The 17,843-nt window shown below is 40.6% G+C and overlaps 1 protein-coding gene across 20 annotated transcripts in view; it reads right to left on the bottom strand.

Annotated features, from left to right (window-relative positions):
• Positions 1 to 873: 873 nt before the first annotated feature.
• CDH18 (cadherin 18) overlaps positions 874 to 17,843 on the bottom strand; it is a 644,661-nt gene continuing 627,691 nt past the window's right edge. For all 20 annotated transcript variants that reach the window (XM_045007543.1, XM_045007546.1, XM_045007537.1 and 17 more), the window contains 2 exons: positions 3,607 to 3,858; positions 874 to 1,618 (listed from right to left, as the gene is read on the bottom strand). In XM_045007543.1, coding sequence (XP_044863478.1) covers positions 1,128 to 1,618; positions 3,607 to 3,858 — 743 coding nt within the window. In that variant the 3' untranslated portion in view covers positions 874 to 1,127. The remainder of the gene's footprint in view (positions 1,619 to 3,606; positions 3,859 to 17,843) is intronic.

Here is a 17,843-nt window from a genome sequence, read left to right as displayed (position 1 = left end):
AAAAAAAACAACAACAACACAGGAACATTGTCTTAAACTCCTTGCTGTCTCAGTTTTCCACATTCAGATAACATCATACCAGCAGGTCTATTTTTCTTTTGGTAACACATGCAAAATAAACATGACATAGGAGATCCCTTGCATCACAAATAGACCATTGGAGCCCCTGGACACAGAGGAATGTAAGCCTAGTTAGTTTCATTCACTGACCCCTAAGGATGCACAGTGACCCAAACTACTGCATAGGTTAAAATGTACTGCCGCGGTTCTTTTTATTGAGAAAGCCTATGCCTCATCTGCTTCACTGCATAAAGAATATTCCATACCATTCCATTTAGATGAACAAGGTCCTTGTGGAAAGGTTAAAAAAAAAAAAGAAACAGACAATGGAAGCAACAGCTTCTACACCACTCAATAACAGTGCGGGTCTTGTGATATGGGCTGCATGCATATCTGTGCAGCAGCCAGTTACCCCCTATCTCCATTAGTTTGTTATCGAGGAATAGATTGGGGGAGGGCACAATAAAATGACATACCTGCACTGCAGCCTGATGTTTCAATAAGATTCAATGTAATACTAATAGGGGACCACCAAAGGGCCATTTGCGTGGATAATTCCATTGTATCCCTTCTGTAAAGGAATGGATTGTTGGTGTTTATTACAGCGGTAATGACCCCCATTGGTTATCTCAGTTTGGGATCCCAAGCCTAGTGCAGAGTTAGAAGTGCAATGTCACAACTGCCTGCATAAGCTCTCCAGTGAACTATCTTCACAAACAGGCACCACCATAGACTTACTGTTTTTCTGGTATGTTTAAATATATTGCAATAAAAATGTCATTGCTTCATTTATTTTAGGTATTGTTATGGATATGGTATCACAGACTTTATTGAGCAATTAAAAAATATACACAAAGGACAATTGTTTCTTTTTTTTTCTGTATTTTTCAAAATTTGATTTTCTTCCAGTTGAAGAACCCAGTTTCAAATATGAAAAGGGCACTTGTTTCTACAGTAACTGTGTACAACTTGCTCAGTTCTAAGTACTGTATTCGTTTCTTGTTACTGCTGCTGTGGTTCTCTCTCCAGTTTGGGAACTAAAACACTTCTTGTTCCAGGAATGGTAACTAAGTTGTTCTTTCTGATTCTATTTCTCCATAGAGTTCAGCTAACTTCTTAAACTCTGGTCCCCAGTCACCAAGGTAATTATAATCCTGGTCAGAGTGTGTAGTGACTGAATCCAGAGAGCTGATAGATCCGGCTTCTGATCTATGACCCTCATACGCATATGTTTGTATGGAGTCATAGGGAGGCACACTGGGATCGAGATCTGCCTCTGCCAATCTTTGTTTAATAAATTCATGAACATCTATACTGTTCAGGCTTGAAGAAGGCTGGTGCCTAGGTGCGTGCTTCACGTCAGGACGCACATCCCTCCGATACTTCAGCTCCTCGGCAGCTGATGGGTTCCGCAGGGCTGTGATGTCAAACGCTTCAGTGTCCTCCTCTCCACCACCCTCGTCATCATACGTGACAACGTTTTCCCGAACATCCTCCTCGGAAATGATCAGGGGCTCCTTTTTGCTGCGTCTTAATGTAATGAAAAGGACCACAATCGCTAAAGAGAAAATTGCAAATATTAGGTTAGGTTTACAGACATTATATATGAAATAAGTAGCATATCTCTTACATGGGTCACACAAATACAATATACCAAATAAAAACAGATCAGACACTTGTGGACTGCTATTTGGATTCTTGCTATATTATGTTGGGCTTCAATGGAGTTATGATTAACTCAGCTGTATATTTGTATACACCATGTCCTACATTTTCAAACCTGGATGCCTAAAATTTGGCATCAAGAACAGATTTGCAGCCGAAATGGAGCCGGTGTCTAATTGAACTGTGCCAATTTACATCTGCTGAGAATTCAGCCACTAAAACCCACTATAGGCAATCAAATAAGGGCATCCTGATTTTCAGAGGTGCAGAACACCTGCAGCTTGCTCTGATTTCACTAGAGATTGTGGCTACTCAGGCCTGGTAAACATAAGGTCACTTTTGTTAATACCCAGCTTTAGTTACAACCCTACTCCACCCTATGCCCCTCAACAGCTCCACAACTCAAGACATACGTTTCAAATTTCCACTTCCCATTATGGACCCTTGTAACATTCAGATTGTCTGAACCTGCATTGTGTGTTCCGGTGTGTTATAAAACTGGGCACATATAATGTAAAACATTGGAAGAATATGTAATACCCATAAACTAGAGGTTTTATGAGTACAGCTAAGGTTTACCTCCCATGCACAGCCCATTGATGGAAGAACAGGCTCCATTGTCAATAAGGCCCTGAGTCTGCAAGTTGTCACATGCAGACAGTATGCTGAAAACATGTGGAGTCCCACTTAAATCAATGAGGTTTCATGTTGGCACAGCAGCCTGCCAGACTATAACAAGCAGTGCCTATTATGACTAAGAGGGAAATTTCCAATGACACAAAGGGCGGTTGGGTATCCAACCCCTATTAATAATCAACGAGATTTGGGTGCCTAATTTCTGCTTTGAAAATCTTCACCTAATATACAAAAGATGAGATTTTTCAGCACTGCATAAGGGATCTGGATGTGCAGCTGTAGCAGTACCTACTAAAAACAATAATCAATTAGCTATCAAATTAAAATCTTCAAGGTTTTGGTTTTTTCCTTTTGGAAAAAACAACAACAAAACACTCTTGCATTTGCATGTCCATGTATTTGCACATATTGTGACTGTAATGTTGATAACATAACTCAAGTGCATTTCTGTACATTTTAAAGTTATACTCTACAACCCAGGAAATGGCTGATATAAGCTGTGGTGAAAGGAATCGGTAGAAAGAGCACAGGCTTTCAAGATAAATTCAATGATTTAAGAAATGTATGTGGGTCACAAGACAAATCCCATTTTTTCAAACATTCTCTGTTAGAATGCATAAAAACACATGGATAGTACACTGATGTTTATGTACAGCAAGTTGTATCTCTGCCAAATGAGAATATTAAGTAATGGAAAATTAAAACTGGTCTGGGCAAATAGAGAAAATTCATATCCAAGGACATTTGTCTAATGGAATCATTTTATCGTTTAATATGTCCCCTGCCCCTCTTGATTATGTTGTGCATTAATATCAGCTCATCCCACAGAGGTAATTAGAAAGTGGCTTTTGTACAGTATTAATAGTGCTTCTTACAGAGTAATGCAATTCAAAAATCTTTTCCTTGTCTCTCTTCTTTTCATTTTTCCAGCTGGTCTAGAGATGATCCTTGAGTCAATGGCTTTCTGAAATCTTTCCAAATTACCTGGGAAGCTCTGCAATGCTAATTACTCTGACCTCTGGAAAATGTTTTCTATGGGATGACAGTTTTTCATCAGTAGGCTTTAAAGGCATTTTTCCTATTAATTTTAGCAAACCAATATATAAAAACCACAGCTTTATATGTCTAATTACCTCTTTTCACAACTAATCCCTGGTTCAGAAACACATTGTATTAAAAGCAGCTACTGCCACATTCTGAAGGCTAATGAAAGGATATCAGTATTTAACTAAGAGAGTGGCTTACCCAGAAGAATGATGACACAGAGCAGAATTGCAATTAAGGCTCCTGTGCTCAAACCAGCTGAGGAAAGGAAAGCTTCAGCATGGCAGGTCCGAACGCGCCCATCTCTCTCACATGCACAGACTCTGATCGTAAGGGTGCTGCTGCTGCTGAGAGAAGGGATTCCACTATCAGAAATCAAAATCGGGAGGTAGTAGACATCTTGAGTTGTTCGACTGAATCTCCTTCGTCTGGTCAGGATACTGGCTGTGTTATCTATAACCACAAAAAGCAGGACATCATGGCTTAATGAAGAATAATTATGATTATTTATTATTTCTGTCATGCCCAAGGATGTGAGAGACACATTCCTTCCTTAGAGGTTTTTAAGGTCAGGCTTGACAAAGCCCTGGCTGGGATGATATAGTTAGGGATTAGGTCCTGCTTTGAGCAGGGAGTTGGACTAGATGACCTCCTGAGGTCCCTTCCAACCCTGATATTAAATTCTATGATTCTATACCTCAACAGACAGTCTCTGCCTCAAAGGGCTTACATTCTACAATTTAAAAACGGCAGGACAAAGGTGTGTGGCAGAGGAAAACAATAGGAGGGAGTGGGGTGGGATTAGGCAGGGTTACATAAATAGCATGTGGCAGCTTTGCTAGTTCACATATGCTTCTTGGTGACTCGGGCCTCATTCTCACTTAAGGATGCTTTGTACCATCTGGGTAGTGTAAAGGGACCTGAAAGGGGGTGTAAGTATAACTTATGTCCACTTAAAGTCCCATTTTCCACTACCGCAGTTGAGTAAAAGGTCTTTAGAATAAATGAGAATAAAGCCCTTCAGTTTAACCGACTGTGTTTCTTATAGGCTTCACAGCAGAAGCGAGTTATCAGGAGAGATCTGAGTGAGGAGAAGATGGTGGCCAGAAAGCACCAGCTGTGGGAAGTTCAAGGTGGAGGTGAGAGTTGACGGTGTGCGCTAGGGTAGCAGGCATGGGAAGTTAGAAGGAAACACTAAGCTAAACTTGAGGGAACGAGCAAATGGATTCGAGTCATAGCAGAACAGAAGAGGGGAGAGAGGAAGTTCATGTTGAATTTCATTATTTAGAAGTTACTCAGGTCCAGCTGGCATGCACTGCAGTTAATAACAATAGTGATTATTTTAATTTTACATTTATGTGATAGTAGCACCCAGAGGCCTTCATTAGGATCAGGACCCCATTGTGCTAGGTGTTGTGCAAACACATAAGAAAACACTGTTCCTATTCCAAACAGCGTGCAATCTAAGAAGTCAAGTGGAAGAGGGAGTTGATACATTTTTATATACATCTACAGAAGTATTTTTAGTAATTATGAATCAGAGTCAATTATCCCCATCAACATTACCAAATCCATCCTTAACTGGTTGATTTCTTAACGGCATTGTGAGCAGAGATGAATCCTGAGGAGCAATATGAAAGAGGAGGACAGTGGCCATAAAGATCAGTTCAGGGAGTGTTGTGATGTTTTCAAGAGAAACTTGTAAGTGAGCTGATGAGTCTGGTATTACTGGTAGAGCCAAGGAGATGGGTCATCATGTATGTGTGATGCAATTAGGTGGATACATATGACCGTGCAGATGTATCTCTGTAAGAGTGGAGTGATTAAGGGCAGGGAGGAGAAAACAGTGGGATGATTTTGTAATATTAATGTGAGTCACCAGATGATACTTTTACATAGATATCCTCACAAGCTTTGTTTAACCAACTCTACAGGCAGGAAGATCTTGCACACATGTGTGTTGGGGCAGTTCTTTTTGGAAGTGGCTTTCACATCACTATTAAAGTCTGTTCACTGCCTGACTCTTTCTGATTGGAATATTTTTGTTTAGGTGTTGAGCTCCTGTATACAGGACATACTGAAGCAAACAATCATTATATGGTTTCTGAAGCCCAATGAGTGCTGAAGAATGCTAAGAAAGAACAACCGACCAAGATTATGGTGTGTGCTGAAGTCCATCCAACTGGGATGAACTGAGGAAAGTATAAATTTTCCTGAGGAGTGGAGGAAATTGAAGCAGGAAAGCACATACACATTGCCAAGAGTCCTGTTAAAGGGTCTTAACAGTTAGGTTGGCTTAGTGATGCTTCAAGACTCTGCTAACAATGCTTTGGGAAAGGGGCACACCAAGAGAACTAGGTAGATGTCACTGAAAAAACGGATACAGGTGCAGGAGTATAGACAGAATGGCATGTTCCAGCCCACATGGCTGGTTGTTTTCCATGGTGGAGAGGGGTCATGAGTATGGCTAGGTTGGGTAGGTACTATTTACTTGGTTTGGATTCAATATGCCAGCCCTTTCTCTATCAAGCTCTTTGTGCCAACATTTTAAACATTGATCTAATCTGTCTCTCTATCCTAACATTTCACCCAATGCCTGCCGCAAGATCAATCTACTTATGTGACCTCCATCACCATGGCACTGGAGTGCTTGGCAATCATTAATGGATTTCGTTCTCAACACCCTGTGAGGTTAGATATTATCCCATTTTTACATGTGGGGAATTGAGGCAAAGGGCAGATTAATTGATGTACCCAAGGTCACACAGCAAGTCTGTGGCTGAGACAGGAACTGAATGTGTTTCCCAAGTCCCAGTCCAGTGGCCTATTCACTGTGCTTATTGGTGCTTTCTTGGATGACTTAGCTAAATACATGTAACGTTGTCTCCCTCATATCTACTGGTTGCAATATATAAAACTGCCTCTTCAGTCTCCTTCTGCACTTAATGATCAAGGTGCCCAGCAGACTTCCTCTCACTCTTTCGGTGGTATGCTGCCTGCCTGCTTTGTTGCTCACAAATCCATGATCAGGCCCCATGTATAATAACACAAATAGATCATTCTTTTAAATCATTAACACCCACTGATAGCATGTTCCTACAAAACAGCTTGAGAATGTGGAGATAATATTTATAATATTACAATCTCTCCCCTCCGTTATTGAGGTGCTAGGGTATTGCACATTTAAAATAAAATAAATGAAAACCCCTCAGCAATAATTAAAAGGGTGTCAAATAGTCTGCAAGAAAACCCCAACAGAAATACTACACAAGAAATACAGCAAATCTGTTCAGCTGCTTTTGATTTTGACACAGAACTTATTCCAAAATACACCTAAAAGTGTATGCAATACACACATATTTAAGACATCTCCAAATAAGCTGATACAATTTTAGTTTTTCCATGCATTGTCTGGGAAGTAGCCTTACTGAGACTCTGCAGCTATGACATTTTATAAAGAAAATCAAGATCCCTCGACTAATAGTCAATGTTTCACCATTGAAGTCCATGCTATTTCCACCTTATTTTGCAGCTCCCCTCATTTTGAGATACAATTGTGTCACTTGATTGAAAAGATCAAATTAGATGTCACTGGGATTCAGATTACATTTATTATATTCAAAGACCTCTTCCCCAGAGCAGGGTGAGTACTGACCTACAGATTCTATTCACAGACTATGGCATGGAAAGAGGATCAGCAAGTTCACAGATTCACAGGTTTTACAGCTGTCATAAGTAGTTAGTTAAGGGTTAAGGTCTACCTGTAAAGGGTTAACACAGACCTGGTGAAACACCTGACCAAAGGACCAATCAGGGAAGAGAATTTGAAAATCCCAGAGAGCGGGAACTTGGCTCTCTGTGTTCTTTGTTCTGAGTTCTTAGCCGTCTGGACCTACACCAGTCCAGATGTTTAATCAAGTCTGCTCATCTTTCTGAACTAATTTCTTCTATTCAAGCTAGTGAGTATTAGAAGAACTGGGTAATTGCATATAAGAATCCTGTGTCTGCAATTCTGTGTGTTTGCATTGATTATTCGTAACTTTGCCTGTATTGTTGTACTGAGGAAAAGGGAGAAATTTCTCCAGGGATTACTAAGATTAGACCCTATGAATGTCTATCTTGGATTCATAGAGATTGTGTATTTTTTCTCTTCTTTCTTTTATTCTTTTAATAAACTCTTTTAAGTTCAGGACTTGGTTAAGTTCCTTACCTGTGGATTCAGGGGAAGGAAGCTAGGCACCACTCGGTGGAGACAAGGGTTGTCTCCAAGCAGAGAGAGAGCAGGAGAGGGAGGGGGGAAGTGGGCTGCTTCCCTGTGTGTAGAGATTCAAGGGGTTTGAATCTGGGTTCCCCAGGGGAAGCTTGGGGGACAGGCAGTGTGTCAGACACTTTAACCTGACTGGTGGCAGCGAGAAGGAATCCTACCCTAAGGGTTAGGGTGGGGGGAGAATACCTGCGGGTCCCCATCTTTGAACCCACAAGCTCAAAGTGGGGGTGAGATCCCATGACAACAGCCCTCTGCCAATTTAATTTTAAAAGAATTGGAAGATTCATAAGACTTATTTGACAAGAGGTTGGAAGAGCTTGTTCTTTGATACATATATGACATTTTACATTTAATAAAATGTTTTTCGCAAACAATCTCAGTTCTTTTATTCTAGCATATGGATGGGGCGACGGGCTATCCTGATACTGCATTGGCTACAAAAGACCATAATATTGACCTTACCACTCATTAAACAGTGGGGGCTGTTGTCTGTCTTGTTGGAAAAGAAGTGTGCCCCCTTTAAGGACTAGAAAGCAAAGGAGTGACTTTGGACAGCAGCAGCAGACCAGGGCAGCATGGAGTTTCTGGCCCGTCATCCAGAGGTGACCATAAGAGAGGGGGGACTGTATAGATCCATGCTGGTGCAGAAAAAGCCCTCTTTTACCTAGACCAGTGGAACAGCACCCATCCTACCACCCATGAAAGTGGTAAAATACCAGGTTTGGTCAGGTTCTGCTGTGGGCATTGCACTAGTTGCTCCTTTCTTGGGGCGGGGAGGAGGTGGGGGGGAAGGGGAAGGATTTTTTCCCTTGCCAACAGATTGGTGAAAGCAGTGGGGGGTTTTGGGTTTTTTTTTCTTTCCTCAAAGCAGGTTCATTAGGGCTTACTTGGGTGAACATAAGAAAGGAATTAGGGTATGATGTATGTAATTATGTAAATATGGTGTGGCTGTCCAGTGCAAGTATGCCATAGGGAAGGGACACAATGATCAGACAAAATGGATTGGTAAAGGATGTAAAGAAGGTATGCTTTAAAGGAGCAAAAACAGAGATATGGACTGAGTTCCTATTGACTTCAGTTCCCAAAATTGCCATTGACTTCAGTGGGGACAGGACTTCACACATTGTTATTGTTGATCTAATAACTCAGCCCATATCTGGGATAATTCAAGTTAACTTCTTCTGACCTTGACACAAAGAACAAGATCCTTAGTAATTTTCATACCCAAAATTACAAAGTTATACAATAATGTTTTACTTAATATATGAAATTTCCATTGACTTCAATGAGGCCAGGATTTCACCCCATGTGTTTTGTAGTGTAAATCTGCAAGCCACTCCAGAGCTAGATTTGCAATATGTGAAGGAGGATCATCATACAGAAGAGCCAACAAATTTGACATTTTAAGAACTTATATCTTCCAGAATGCAATATCAGGCCTTAAAAATCCAGCTGAATTGCATTCTATCAGCCAGAATTTTCTTCTGATGAAACAGCATAATCAAAATGTAGGCAAGTATTTTAATTTGCAACATGACTTTTAAAAAAGTTCCAAATCCTGACTGGCATTGGGCTCCTGGAATTGCAATGAAGTCAATGGGAGTTGCAGGTACTCAGCACATCTCAGGATGTAGTGTTATATACACAAAGACAAAACAATTTTAGAATAGAATGATCAATCCTAGGGAGAGTTTGATTTCAAGTTGTAAAAAAAATGGGTTGAGAAAACACCGCCACAAAGTTATCTAGACAATATAATAAAGTAAAAATATCAAGAATACATTTAAGGACTAAAGCTTGTAGTGCAATTCCATTTTGGTGACAAGTAACACCATGTCCATCAACTGAGCATCAACAGTTGCATCAGTCATGATGCTCATCCCAATACAAGTTATCCTCAGATCTTCTACAGCTAATCAAAAATGTAGTAGCAAGTGATATTAAGAATAGCGATGATGGCCCTTTACTTCTATTTGTGATTTGTTATTATTCTGTTGTGATGGTGTCTACAGGCCCTAACATATTAACTCAGTTACTCTGTGTAAATTTAGACAGAATAAGAAGTTCCTACAGTATTTGCTCATGTAAATCTGCCTGGGATGACATCCAAAAGAGGTCCAGTCTTTAAATCTGGGCAGGAAAGCATAACCTCCTCCTTTTTTCCCTGACATAAATCTAACCTAGAGTGAGCGATCCGATGCATGCAGCTAAAGCAGCAGTGACAAAAATGCAGTCTGTTAAGGAAAAAAAAAATCACAGACCTAATACAAGAGCAAAAAGTGAGCCATCCTGAGCAGAAAGGGTTTAAAGTCACACAAAAAAACCATGAGTAGCAACCTAGCAATGATGAAAGAATTTAAGCATGGAAGCTTATTGGCAAAACTGTGAAGGAAAGAACATGAAACATGAGGTCTGATATGAAATAAGGCAGCAGATAACTGCAGACAGGGGAAAATCTATTGTGAAGATGAAAATCCAAACTGAAAAAGCACAAAGATGTCAAAAGAAAAAAAAAACAGGCAAGGTTGAGAGAAGATGAAATAAAAAAGTCATGGACGAAGTTGGCAGATGTAACGCTAGAGTGAAGAAATCTTGAAAGAATGAAGTTTAACCCGCACCCCCGCAAATGAGAAGCTGACATTTTTATACTGTATAAAATACATTCATAAACACCAAAGAGTTGGAAGAATGGAATGCAACAACATTTTTAACAGTTTTTCATTTTTAAGTATTTTAAAAAAAGATAGCAACCATCAAGAGGCATGGTTTTAACACAAAAGCAGTTAGAGGCAAGGTCTCTAATTTAGAAATGCCCTTGATCATGATCATTTGGGTACTTTATATCTTTCTAAAAGTACCTATGGTATGGAATAACTAGATAAAACCCTAGCTGGAATGTGTCTAAGATCTCTATAATATTAAGCAAAATTAGAGCCATGTGTACAAAAAATAAATATTGTTTTCTCCCAGTGGAGGTTTACAGGTATTAATACAAGCAAAGGAGGTTGTAGGTATGTGTTGTGGTGATGGAATAGAGGGTCCCGGGGTATCAGTATGTTCATATATTATAATGTTCATTATTACTATGGGGGAAAACCTTGATAAAGGTAATACCTAGCTGTTATATAGTGTTTTTCCACAGTGGATCTCAAAGTGCTTTACAAAGGAGGTCAGTATCATTACCCCATATGGGGAAACTGAGCACAGGAAGGTGAAGTGACTTGCTCAAGCTCACCCAGCAGGTCAGTGATAGTAGCAGAGCTGGTGTCCAACATCTCGGTCTAGTGACTAAATATAAATAAAGTGAATAAATGTATAAAAGTTCAGCCAGACATTTGCTCCATGACTTTTTGTCCTATGCTTTTTATATTTACATTTGGTGACTTTTCTGAGGGAAGAAGAGAAGTTGGAGAAGGCACTGGGAGGGAAATTATGGACTGTGTAACTTATAAGTGGGAAAACTTAACATCAAACAACAAATCCCACAAATGTAGAAGGCTAAAGACAGTGGCGTACAAAGAAAGATGCTAGTGATCCCTTTAAGGGTTATGGGGGAAATAACAGAGAGAATTTCTTCTGATAAAGGAAAAGAGACAGAGGCAGATAAGTAAGAAGGCAGATATATAGGAACAGAAGTAGTTACAGATTGGTTCACGAGGGCCAGAAGTGAGCCAGCCTTTGTAAATAGGCTAGATGGTTCATGTTCAATGACCTATCTATACTTGTTCCATAACAAAATATACTCTGTACATTCCAGTAAGGCCCTTGAATCCTTTACAAAGCAGCAGCCTTCCTTCCTGAAAAGATCTAAAGTCAGAAGTTGGGTCCCAAGGCTTGCTGGGGTAAGAGGGTTGGCTGCTAAGGGGCTAACTTAGAGAGGGAGGGAGATGTTTCAGGTTCCCAGCTGTGCAAATAACCGTAGTTCATAATAACTGAACTTTTATACACATGGGCTATGCTTTGCAAATACAAATGGACTCTGCTCAAGTGGGTATGAGGTTCAGTGTGGAATATTCCACACACCTCTAAGCAATCTTTCTTTACACTTTGGAATTGTAGACTATGAATCCAGACTATCCTGCACTCAAGGCCATTATCACATTCCTCTTTTTTTCCAAAGTGCCTGTTCATCTCTGACTTATTATATTTTGTTCCCTACCTGAGAAAGGCAATGCAGGAATAGGAAAAATATCAAAGAAGCTGAGATCTGGTACTAGTTCTGGTGAAGGTGAAAGCAGGAGCACTTTGTACACTACTAATTTATTTATTATTCACAATTTGAGGACTCTATTGACACATTATACACTACAGGCAGGCACAAGAGAAATGGAAGCAAAAAATAAAATAAAAATCCATTTGTTGCTTTAGGCATATTTTAATTTGTTGCTCAGTTCTGCTCATGTCAGCAGCTGAACTTTTAGAAGTTCTCTGAGATATTGTGATTAAATAAAAATAAACAAAATTATCAAAGAGACAATGTTTGCATTGGTAATATTCCTAAAGTGATAGCTGCCAATTTCTTTTTAAAATATATATTTTATATTTTTTCATTAATATTTACAAATACAACAAATATACCAAAATGCTAGATTCAATATAATACATCAAGTAAATAAAGAGAGTTAGAATAAAGGGAGTCAAGGGGAAGATCAACTTTTTAATTTTTTCACGACTAATTTTTTAGTGACCAAACCATTGGAACCACATTGGAACCACACCACTTTGTTACCAGGTAATCTCCAGGTATCAGAAATATACCCAAGAATGAAACTTAAGGGAGAGGGCTCCAACTTAGCATCCAATATCAAATTGGTCTTTTGACCTACCTCATATCAGAAATTCTTGATACAGGGGCACTCCCAAAATGTACGCACCAATGTACCAAGAGAGTTACATTTCCTACATCAATCAGCATTTATGAGGCCCATTATCATTTGCCTATGTGGGGACCACTATATTCAAAAAAATGTTTTTCGGTGAATAAGAGATAGTCAGGTCTACAGTTGCTTTTTTTTTTTGCTTTTTTTTAACATTAGATACAATTGTATTCTATTGGGTCACAGATAGTTGTGTATCCAAATCTCTCTTCCAAGCAATGCTCCAATTATCAATCTTTGGCAGAGTTTTTTGGGTCAGAAAACTGAAAAAGGATACTGCTGGCCAAGTAAATCTAGGAAGTTTCCTCCAAAGTAATAAAAGTTCTGGATTTTCTGGAGCTCCCAATGCATCCAGTCCAAACACATTTATTAGTAAATGCTTTAATGGGAGATGTTTCCATGCTCAGGGGTAGGGCAAGCCAAATTGTTGCTGAAAATCTACAAATAGTATAAATTTTTCATTGCCTATTACAGGGATCGGCAACCTTTGGCACGCAGACCAATCGTGGCTTCAGCCCACGCTGCTTCCCGCAGCCCCCATTGGCCTGGAACGGCAAACTGCAGCCCATGGGAGCTGTGATTGGCTGAACCTGCAGACACTGCAAGTAAACAAACTGCCCTGGCCCACCAGCGGATTTCCCTGATGCACCGAGTGCCAAAGATTGCTGATCCTTGGCCTATTAGCTGCAAAACAGTCATAATTCCTGACACCATCCAATCCACCCCAGTCAAGGTTTTGCCACTGATTTAAAAAATAAGATTGCGGTATGGGACTGCTTCTTTATGGAATAATGCATGGAAGAAGAACTTTCTAGCCAAGTTTGACTAAGCTTGCTTCACAGCTGTTATTGTGGAAACTCTGGAGTCTTCAAATCCATACTAATTCAATCACACAGTGTCTGAAATGGGGAGAGGATTGACCAATTCTCATACAATCATAGAATCATAGAAGACTGAACACTCTGTGCAGCCATATCTAACAGCCCCAAAGATGCCTGGCTTAACAAAAAGGAGAGCTCATAATTTTCAAAGTTGGGAAAGCCAAACTCTCCCAGAGATAGGGGGACCTGTTCAGAACCAGTTTTGTTTTCTTACCTAAACCCTAAAGGAACATTCTGAAAATATTATTGAATTTCTTAAAATAAGTTTGAGGAATAGAACTGAGGAGATCCCTCAGAAGATACAAATTCTGGGAAGGACATTCATTTTCAGTATACTAATTTTACCCCACAATCTGAGGGGTTAAGGAGTCCCATCTCCCCAAATTGTTAGGTACTTGGGCAATTGTTGGTTCTCTCTATATCTTAGGAATGTCTTGAATATTTTGTATTTGTATAATCAGTATTCCTAAATATTTTATGTAAAACGACTGCCATTAACAGTTCTGATTTAAGAAAAGGCCTTTGTGGACATAGTTGTTAATGTCTAAGATTTCTGATTTACTCCAATTAATTTTACATCCTGAGAGGTCTTCAAACTTTTTAACGGTGGTTAGAAGGTTAGGAATGGTAACTTTGGGCTTAGATACAAATACAAGAGCATCATCCACATAGAGAATAATGTTATACTCTGTTATCCCCCACTCTGATATCATAAATATACTGATTTGCTCAGATAGCAATGGCTACAATTTCTAGAGTTAAATCAAACAGAAGAGGACAAAGGGGGCAGCCCTGCCTCGTTCCTCTCGATAACAGAAATGGGGTAGAAATAATACTTTTGGTCACTTCCCTAGAAGTCGGGTTAGAGTACAAAAGTTTAATCCAAGCAATAAATTAGTTACCAAATCCAAATTTTGCTAACACATGAAAAAGATAGTCACAGGCTATGTGGTTAAAGATCTTTTTTGGCATCAAAATAAACAAGAGCTAAGGGTACCTTAGTATCCCTTAAAGCAGCAATAACATCAATCAGATGACACAAATTATCTGAGCCATGTCTGTTATGAAGGAAGCCTACCTGATTTATGTGTATAACGTGTGAGAGAACTTCATCCAATCGCATAGCAAGAGCTTTGACTGAAATCTTAGCATCACAATTTATTAAAGATATTGGCCTGTGATTGCTACGTAGACCAAGGTCTTTCCCAGGTTTAGAAATATCTGAAATTACAACATCTCTTAGAGTAGGCAGGAGAGTTTGCTCATTCTTGGCCTTATTGCACATGTTAAATAATCTGAGTGTTAAAGTTACACACTTTTTTGTAAAATTCAGTTGGGAACCCAACGGCACCAGGAATCTTTGCAACCTTCATTTTTTTTATAGCTGGCATTAATTCAGTTATTTCTAGAGGAGCAGCTAAAAGTTAGAGATCCGTGGAAGAGACAATACACTAGAAAAGCCATCTAGGGCATCTTTGCTGATTCTGTCTTCAGCTAAATATAGTTTTGAATAAAACTGTTTAAATTCTTCATTAATATCTGACTGTGTTTTATATAATTTATTGCTACTATCATGAATAATAGCCATTTTATTTCTGTTAGCCTTCTGCTTAAATCTATATGCCAATAGTTTATTACCTTTCTTGCCAGGTTCCCAGCAGTTTTGCTTCAAACAGAAGAAAGCAAACTCAGCCTTTTGGGACAGAAATTTGTTCATTTCGTATTTTAGATGAATGAGAGTTCTGAGTTGCTCTGGGAAGGAGGCAGATGCAGTCTACTTCCAAGGCCTTAATTTTCTTTGAAAGGGCATCAATTGAATGTTAACTTAATTTCTTTTTAAAGAAGGCATAAGAGATGATGTGGCCTCTAATGAAGTGTTTTAAAGGCTTCCCAAAGTGTGGCAGCTGATGAATCAGTGGGGCATTTGTATTTAAAAAATTCTAACTCCTGCTGGATACAGTGAGCAAATGATGTATCAAACAGCAGAGATGTGTTTAATCTCCATATTTTAGTTGTGGGGAGGGGTACATACCATGGGGACCTAAAGGACATGGTCAGATACAGTAATAGTACCAGTGCCACAATCAGTGACAGAATTGGTCAAGTTTTGTGAAAGTCAGAAATAGTCCAATCTTACATGTGTTGAATGAGCTGCAGGAAACAAAACAAAACAAAAAACACCCTAAACCTATAGGCACTGTCTGTAGGAATACCCAATCTCCACACATGTTGTCATCCTAAATCAGCCATGTATGTTTTTTTATATGGAAATGGAGAATATTTATCAAGAATTGGATCTAGAATTTTGTTAAAATCTCCAGCTATAATAATACTATGGTGGCCCCATGGCATTTATACTCATAAAACATTTATGAAAAAAATTGGGATCATCCAGGTTTGGCCTGTAGAGTTTGCAAAAGATGATTATAAAACAGCCAATTTCACTCTTAAGGACAGTAAATCCACCCTCATTGTCAGACCCAGTGATCAAAATATTAACATTCAACTTTTTATGTATTAGTATAGCAACACCTTTCGCTTTAGAATTAAAGCATCTAGAAACTGAGAGGCCTACCCAATCTCTCTTTCTGTTTGTAGAAGTGGGGAGGCAGATCTCTTCTGTTTTTGTTTTGTTTTTTTCCTGTGTTTTTGATTCAGAGAGGAAGATGCAGAACTAAAGGGCGTCTTGGGGGCTTCCATAGTTGGAAGAAATATTTCTCTGGGTTGGATGGTGAGTTTTAGGGGACAATATTTGGAGATTCCCCATTGGCTGCTCAAGCAACCAGCATCCACTTCCGTCGCAGTGCCCTCTGGTGTCCAAGCTTTCAATTTCTGAGTCTTAATTTGTTTACGTAGGACTATATTCTTAGGCATTTCCATGTCATTTCTTCACTGATAAACACTGGGAAAAACATTTTTCTGTTTAGTTTCAAAAGTACTGTCATGGGGCTGGTCTGCCACTCCAGTAGAGATGGCACAATGCATGGCCACAGTGCAGTTCAGAGTTTGGGCTTATGGCTCAGTAATTTGTTTCTCAGCTAGCAGGGATTGTGAATTGCATATGTGGGCGGGGTGCACCCATTCAAACAAAAGGATGAAGAGCCTCTGTGTCACTCTTTAGCATCCCCTCTGGTCAACTCAGGAGCAGAGGGGGATCTAGCTTTTTTCAATTAAGAAATGTTTTGGCCAGAGAGAGGAGTGAAAATAGCAGGGATCTTCACAGCTCTGAGGAGTGTTTAGCTGTATGAATTCTCTCCCGCTCACCATGGAAAAACTCCTGATATCTGCTACATTCTTTCTCTAAACTCTCTGCATAAGTTACCATCCCTTCTGCTCCCCTTTGCACTTGCAGCAGTTTTCCTCTTTATTTATGTTTTTCAGTGGTGTGATAATATCTGAACAAGACGGTATATACCCTGTTGATGCCTGTAACCGGGTCCCTTCCTGGCCTGCCTCCCTGCTGTTCTGGGCTCCTTCAATAAAGCACCTTCAGGCTTCTCTTTTGCAGCACCCGTGGTTTCCTTTATTTACAACTAGTACCCACCACCAGCAACACCATATACAAAGTGTACAAGGCTTTGGTCTCCTCTTTACAGGGTTTCTCCCTTCCCTCTGGAGACTACCCCTTCCCTGGCTGATCCCCCCTTTTGCACTGGCTGCCTGCCAGCCTTTATAGCTCTTCTCTGAGCAGGCCCACAGGTGCAGCCAGTTCCTGAGGCCAGGCACCAGCCTTTTCCCCAGCCCCAATCTATTTCCCCTGATTGAGGCTGGCTGAGCAGGGGCTAATTAGGTGCTTGAGCACCAGCACCCTGCTACATACCTCCCCCCTTAAGCTGGTGCCAGGCCTGGCCTCCCTCGGCCTCGCCTTCCACGGCCCGGGATCTTATTCGGTTGTTGCGCCCCCTGTCCAGCCGAGGGGTCCCCTGTAACAACCCCTTGGGGTGTTTGCACTCCCCAGCCGCAAAAGGCACATTCGGTCGGGGGTGAGGCCCCCCACCGGTCCACGCTTACCCAGAGGTCCTCACACCATTCGCACGGCTGGGCCGGCCACACCAGAGGCTCCCCTTTCTTCTCCAGTGGGGGTGATAACTCAGAGCTTACTGCCCCGAGTCGGCCCCCTGCCTCTGGTTCAGGTCCTCTGCCCTGTGTTGTTGCGCCTCGCCCTGCTGGACGCCTCCTATCTCCCCAAGGGCTCCCTCCCCCAGGTGGTCCTGCCCGGGGAGCTCCCTGGGCTCCTCAGACATACCCTCTTGCTTGTTCTCCTGGCTTTGTTGTCTAGGCTGTCCTACGCTTCCCCCCGGAGGTTGTGGGGCTTTCTTTTGCTCCTGATTCACCTCCGCTGGGGCCTTGCTCTCCCTTTCTAGGGTTCCTTTTCTCCTCCTCCTGGGTTGCTTCCTCCCGGCCGCCTTTCCC

The sequence above is a fragment of the Mauremys mutica genome, chromosome 2, assembly GCF_020497125.1.
Source record: "Mauremys mutica isolate MM-2020 ecotype Southern chromosome 2, ASM2049712v1, whole genome shotgun sequence".
Taxonomy (NCBI): domain Eukaryota; kingdom Metazoa; phylum Chordata; order Testudines; family Geoemydidae; genus Mauremys; species Mauremys mutica.
The sequence above is the reverse complement of the archived record's forward strand: the minus strand, read 5'-3'. Positions and strand labels throughout refer to the sequence as shown.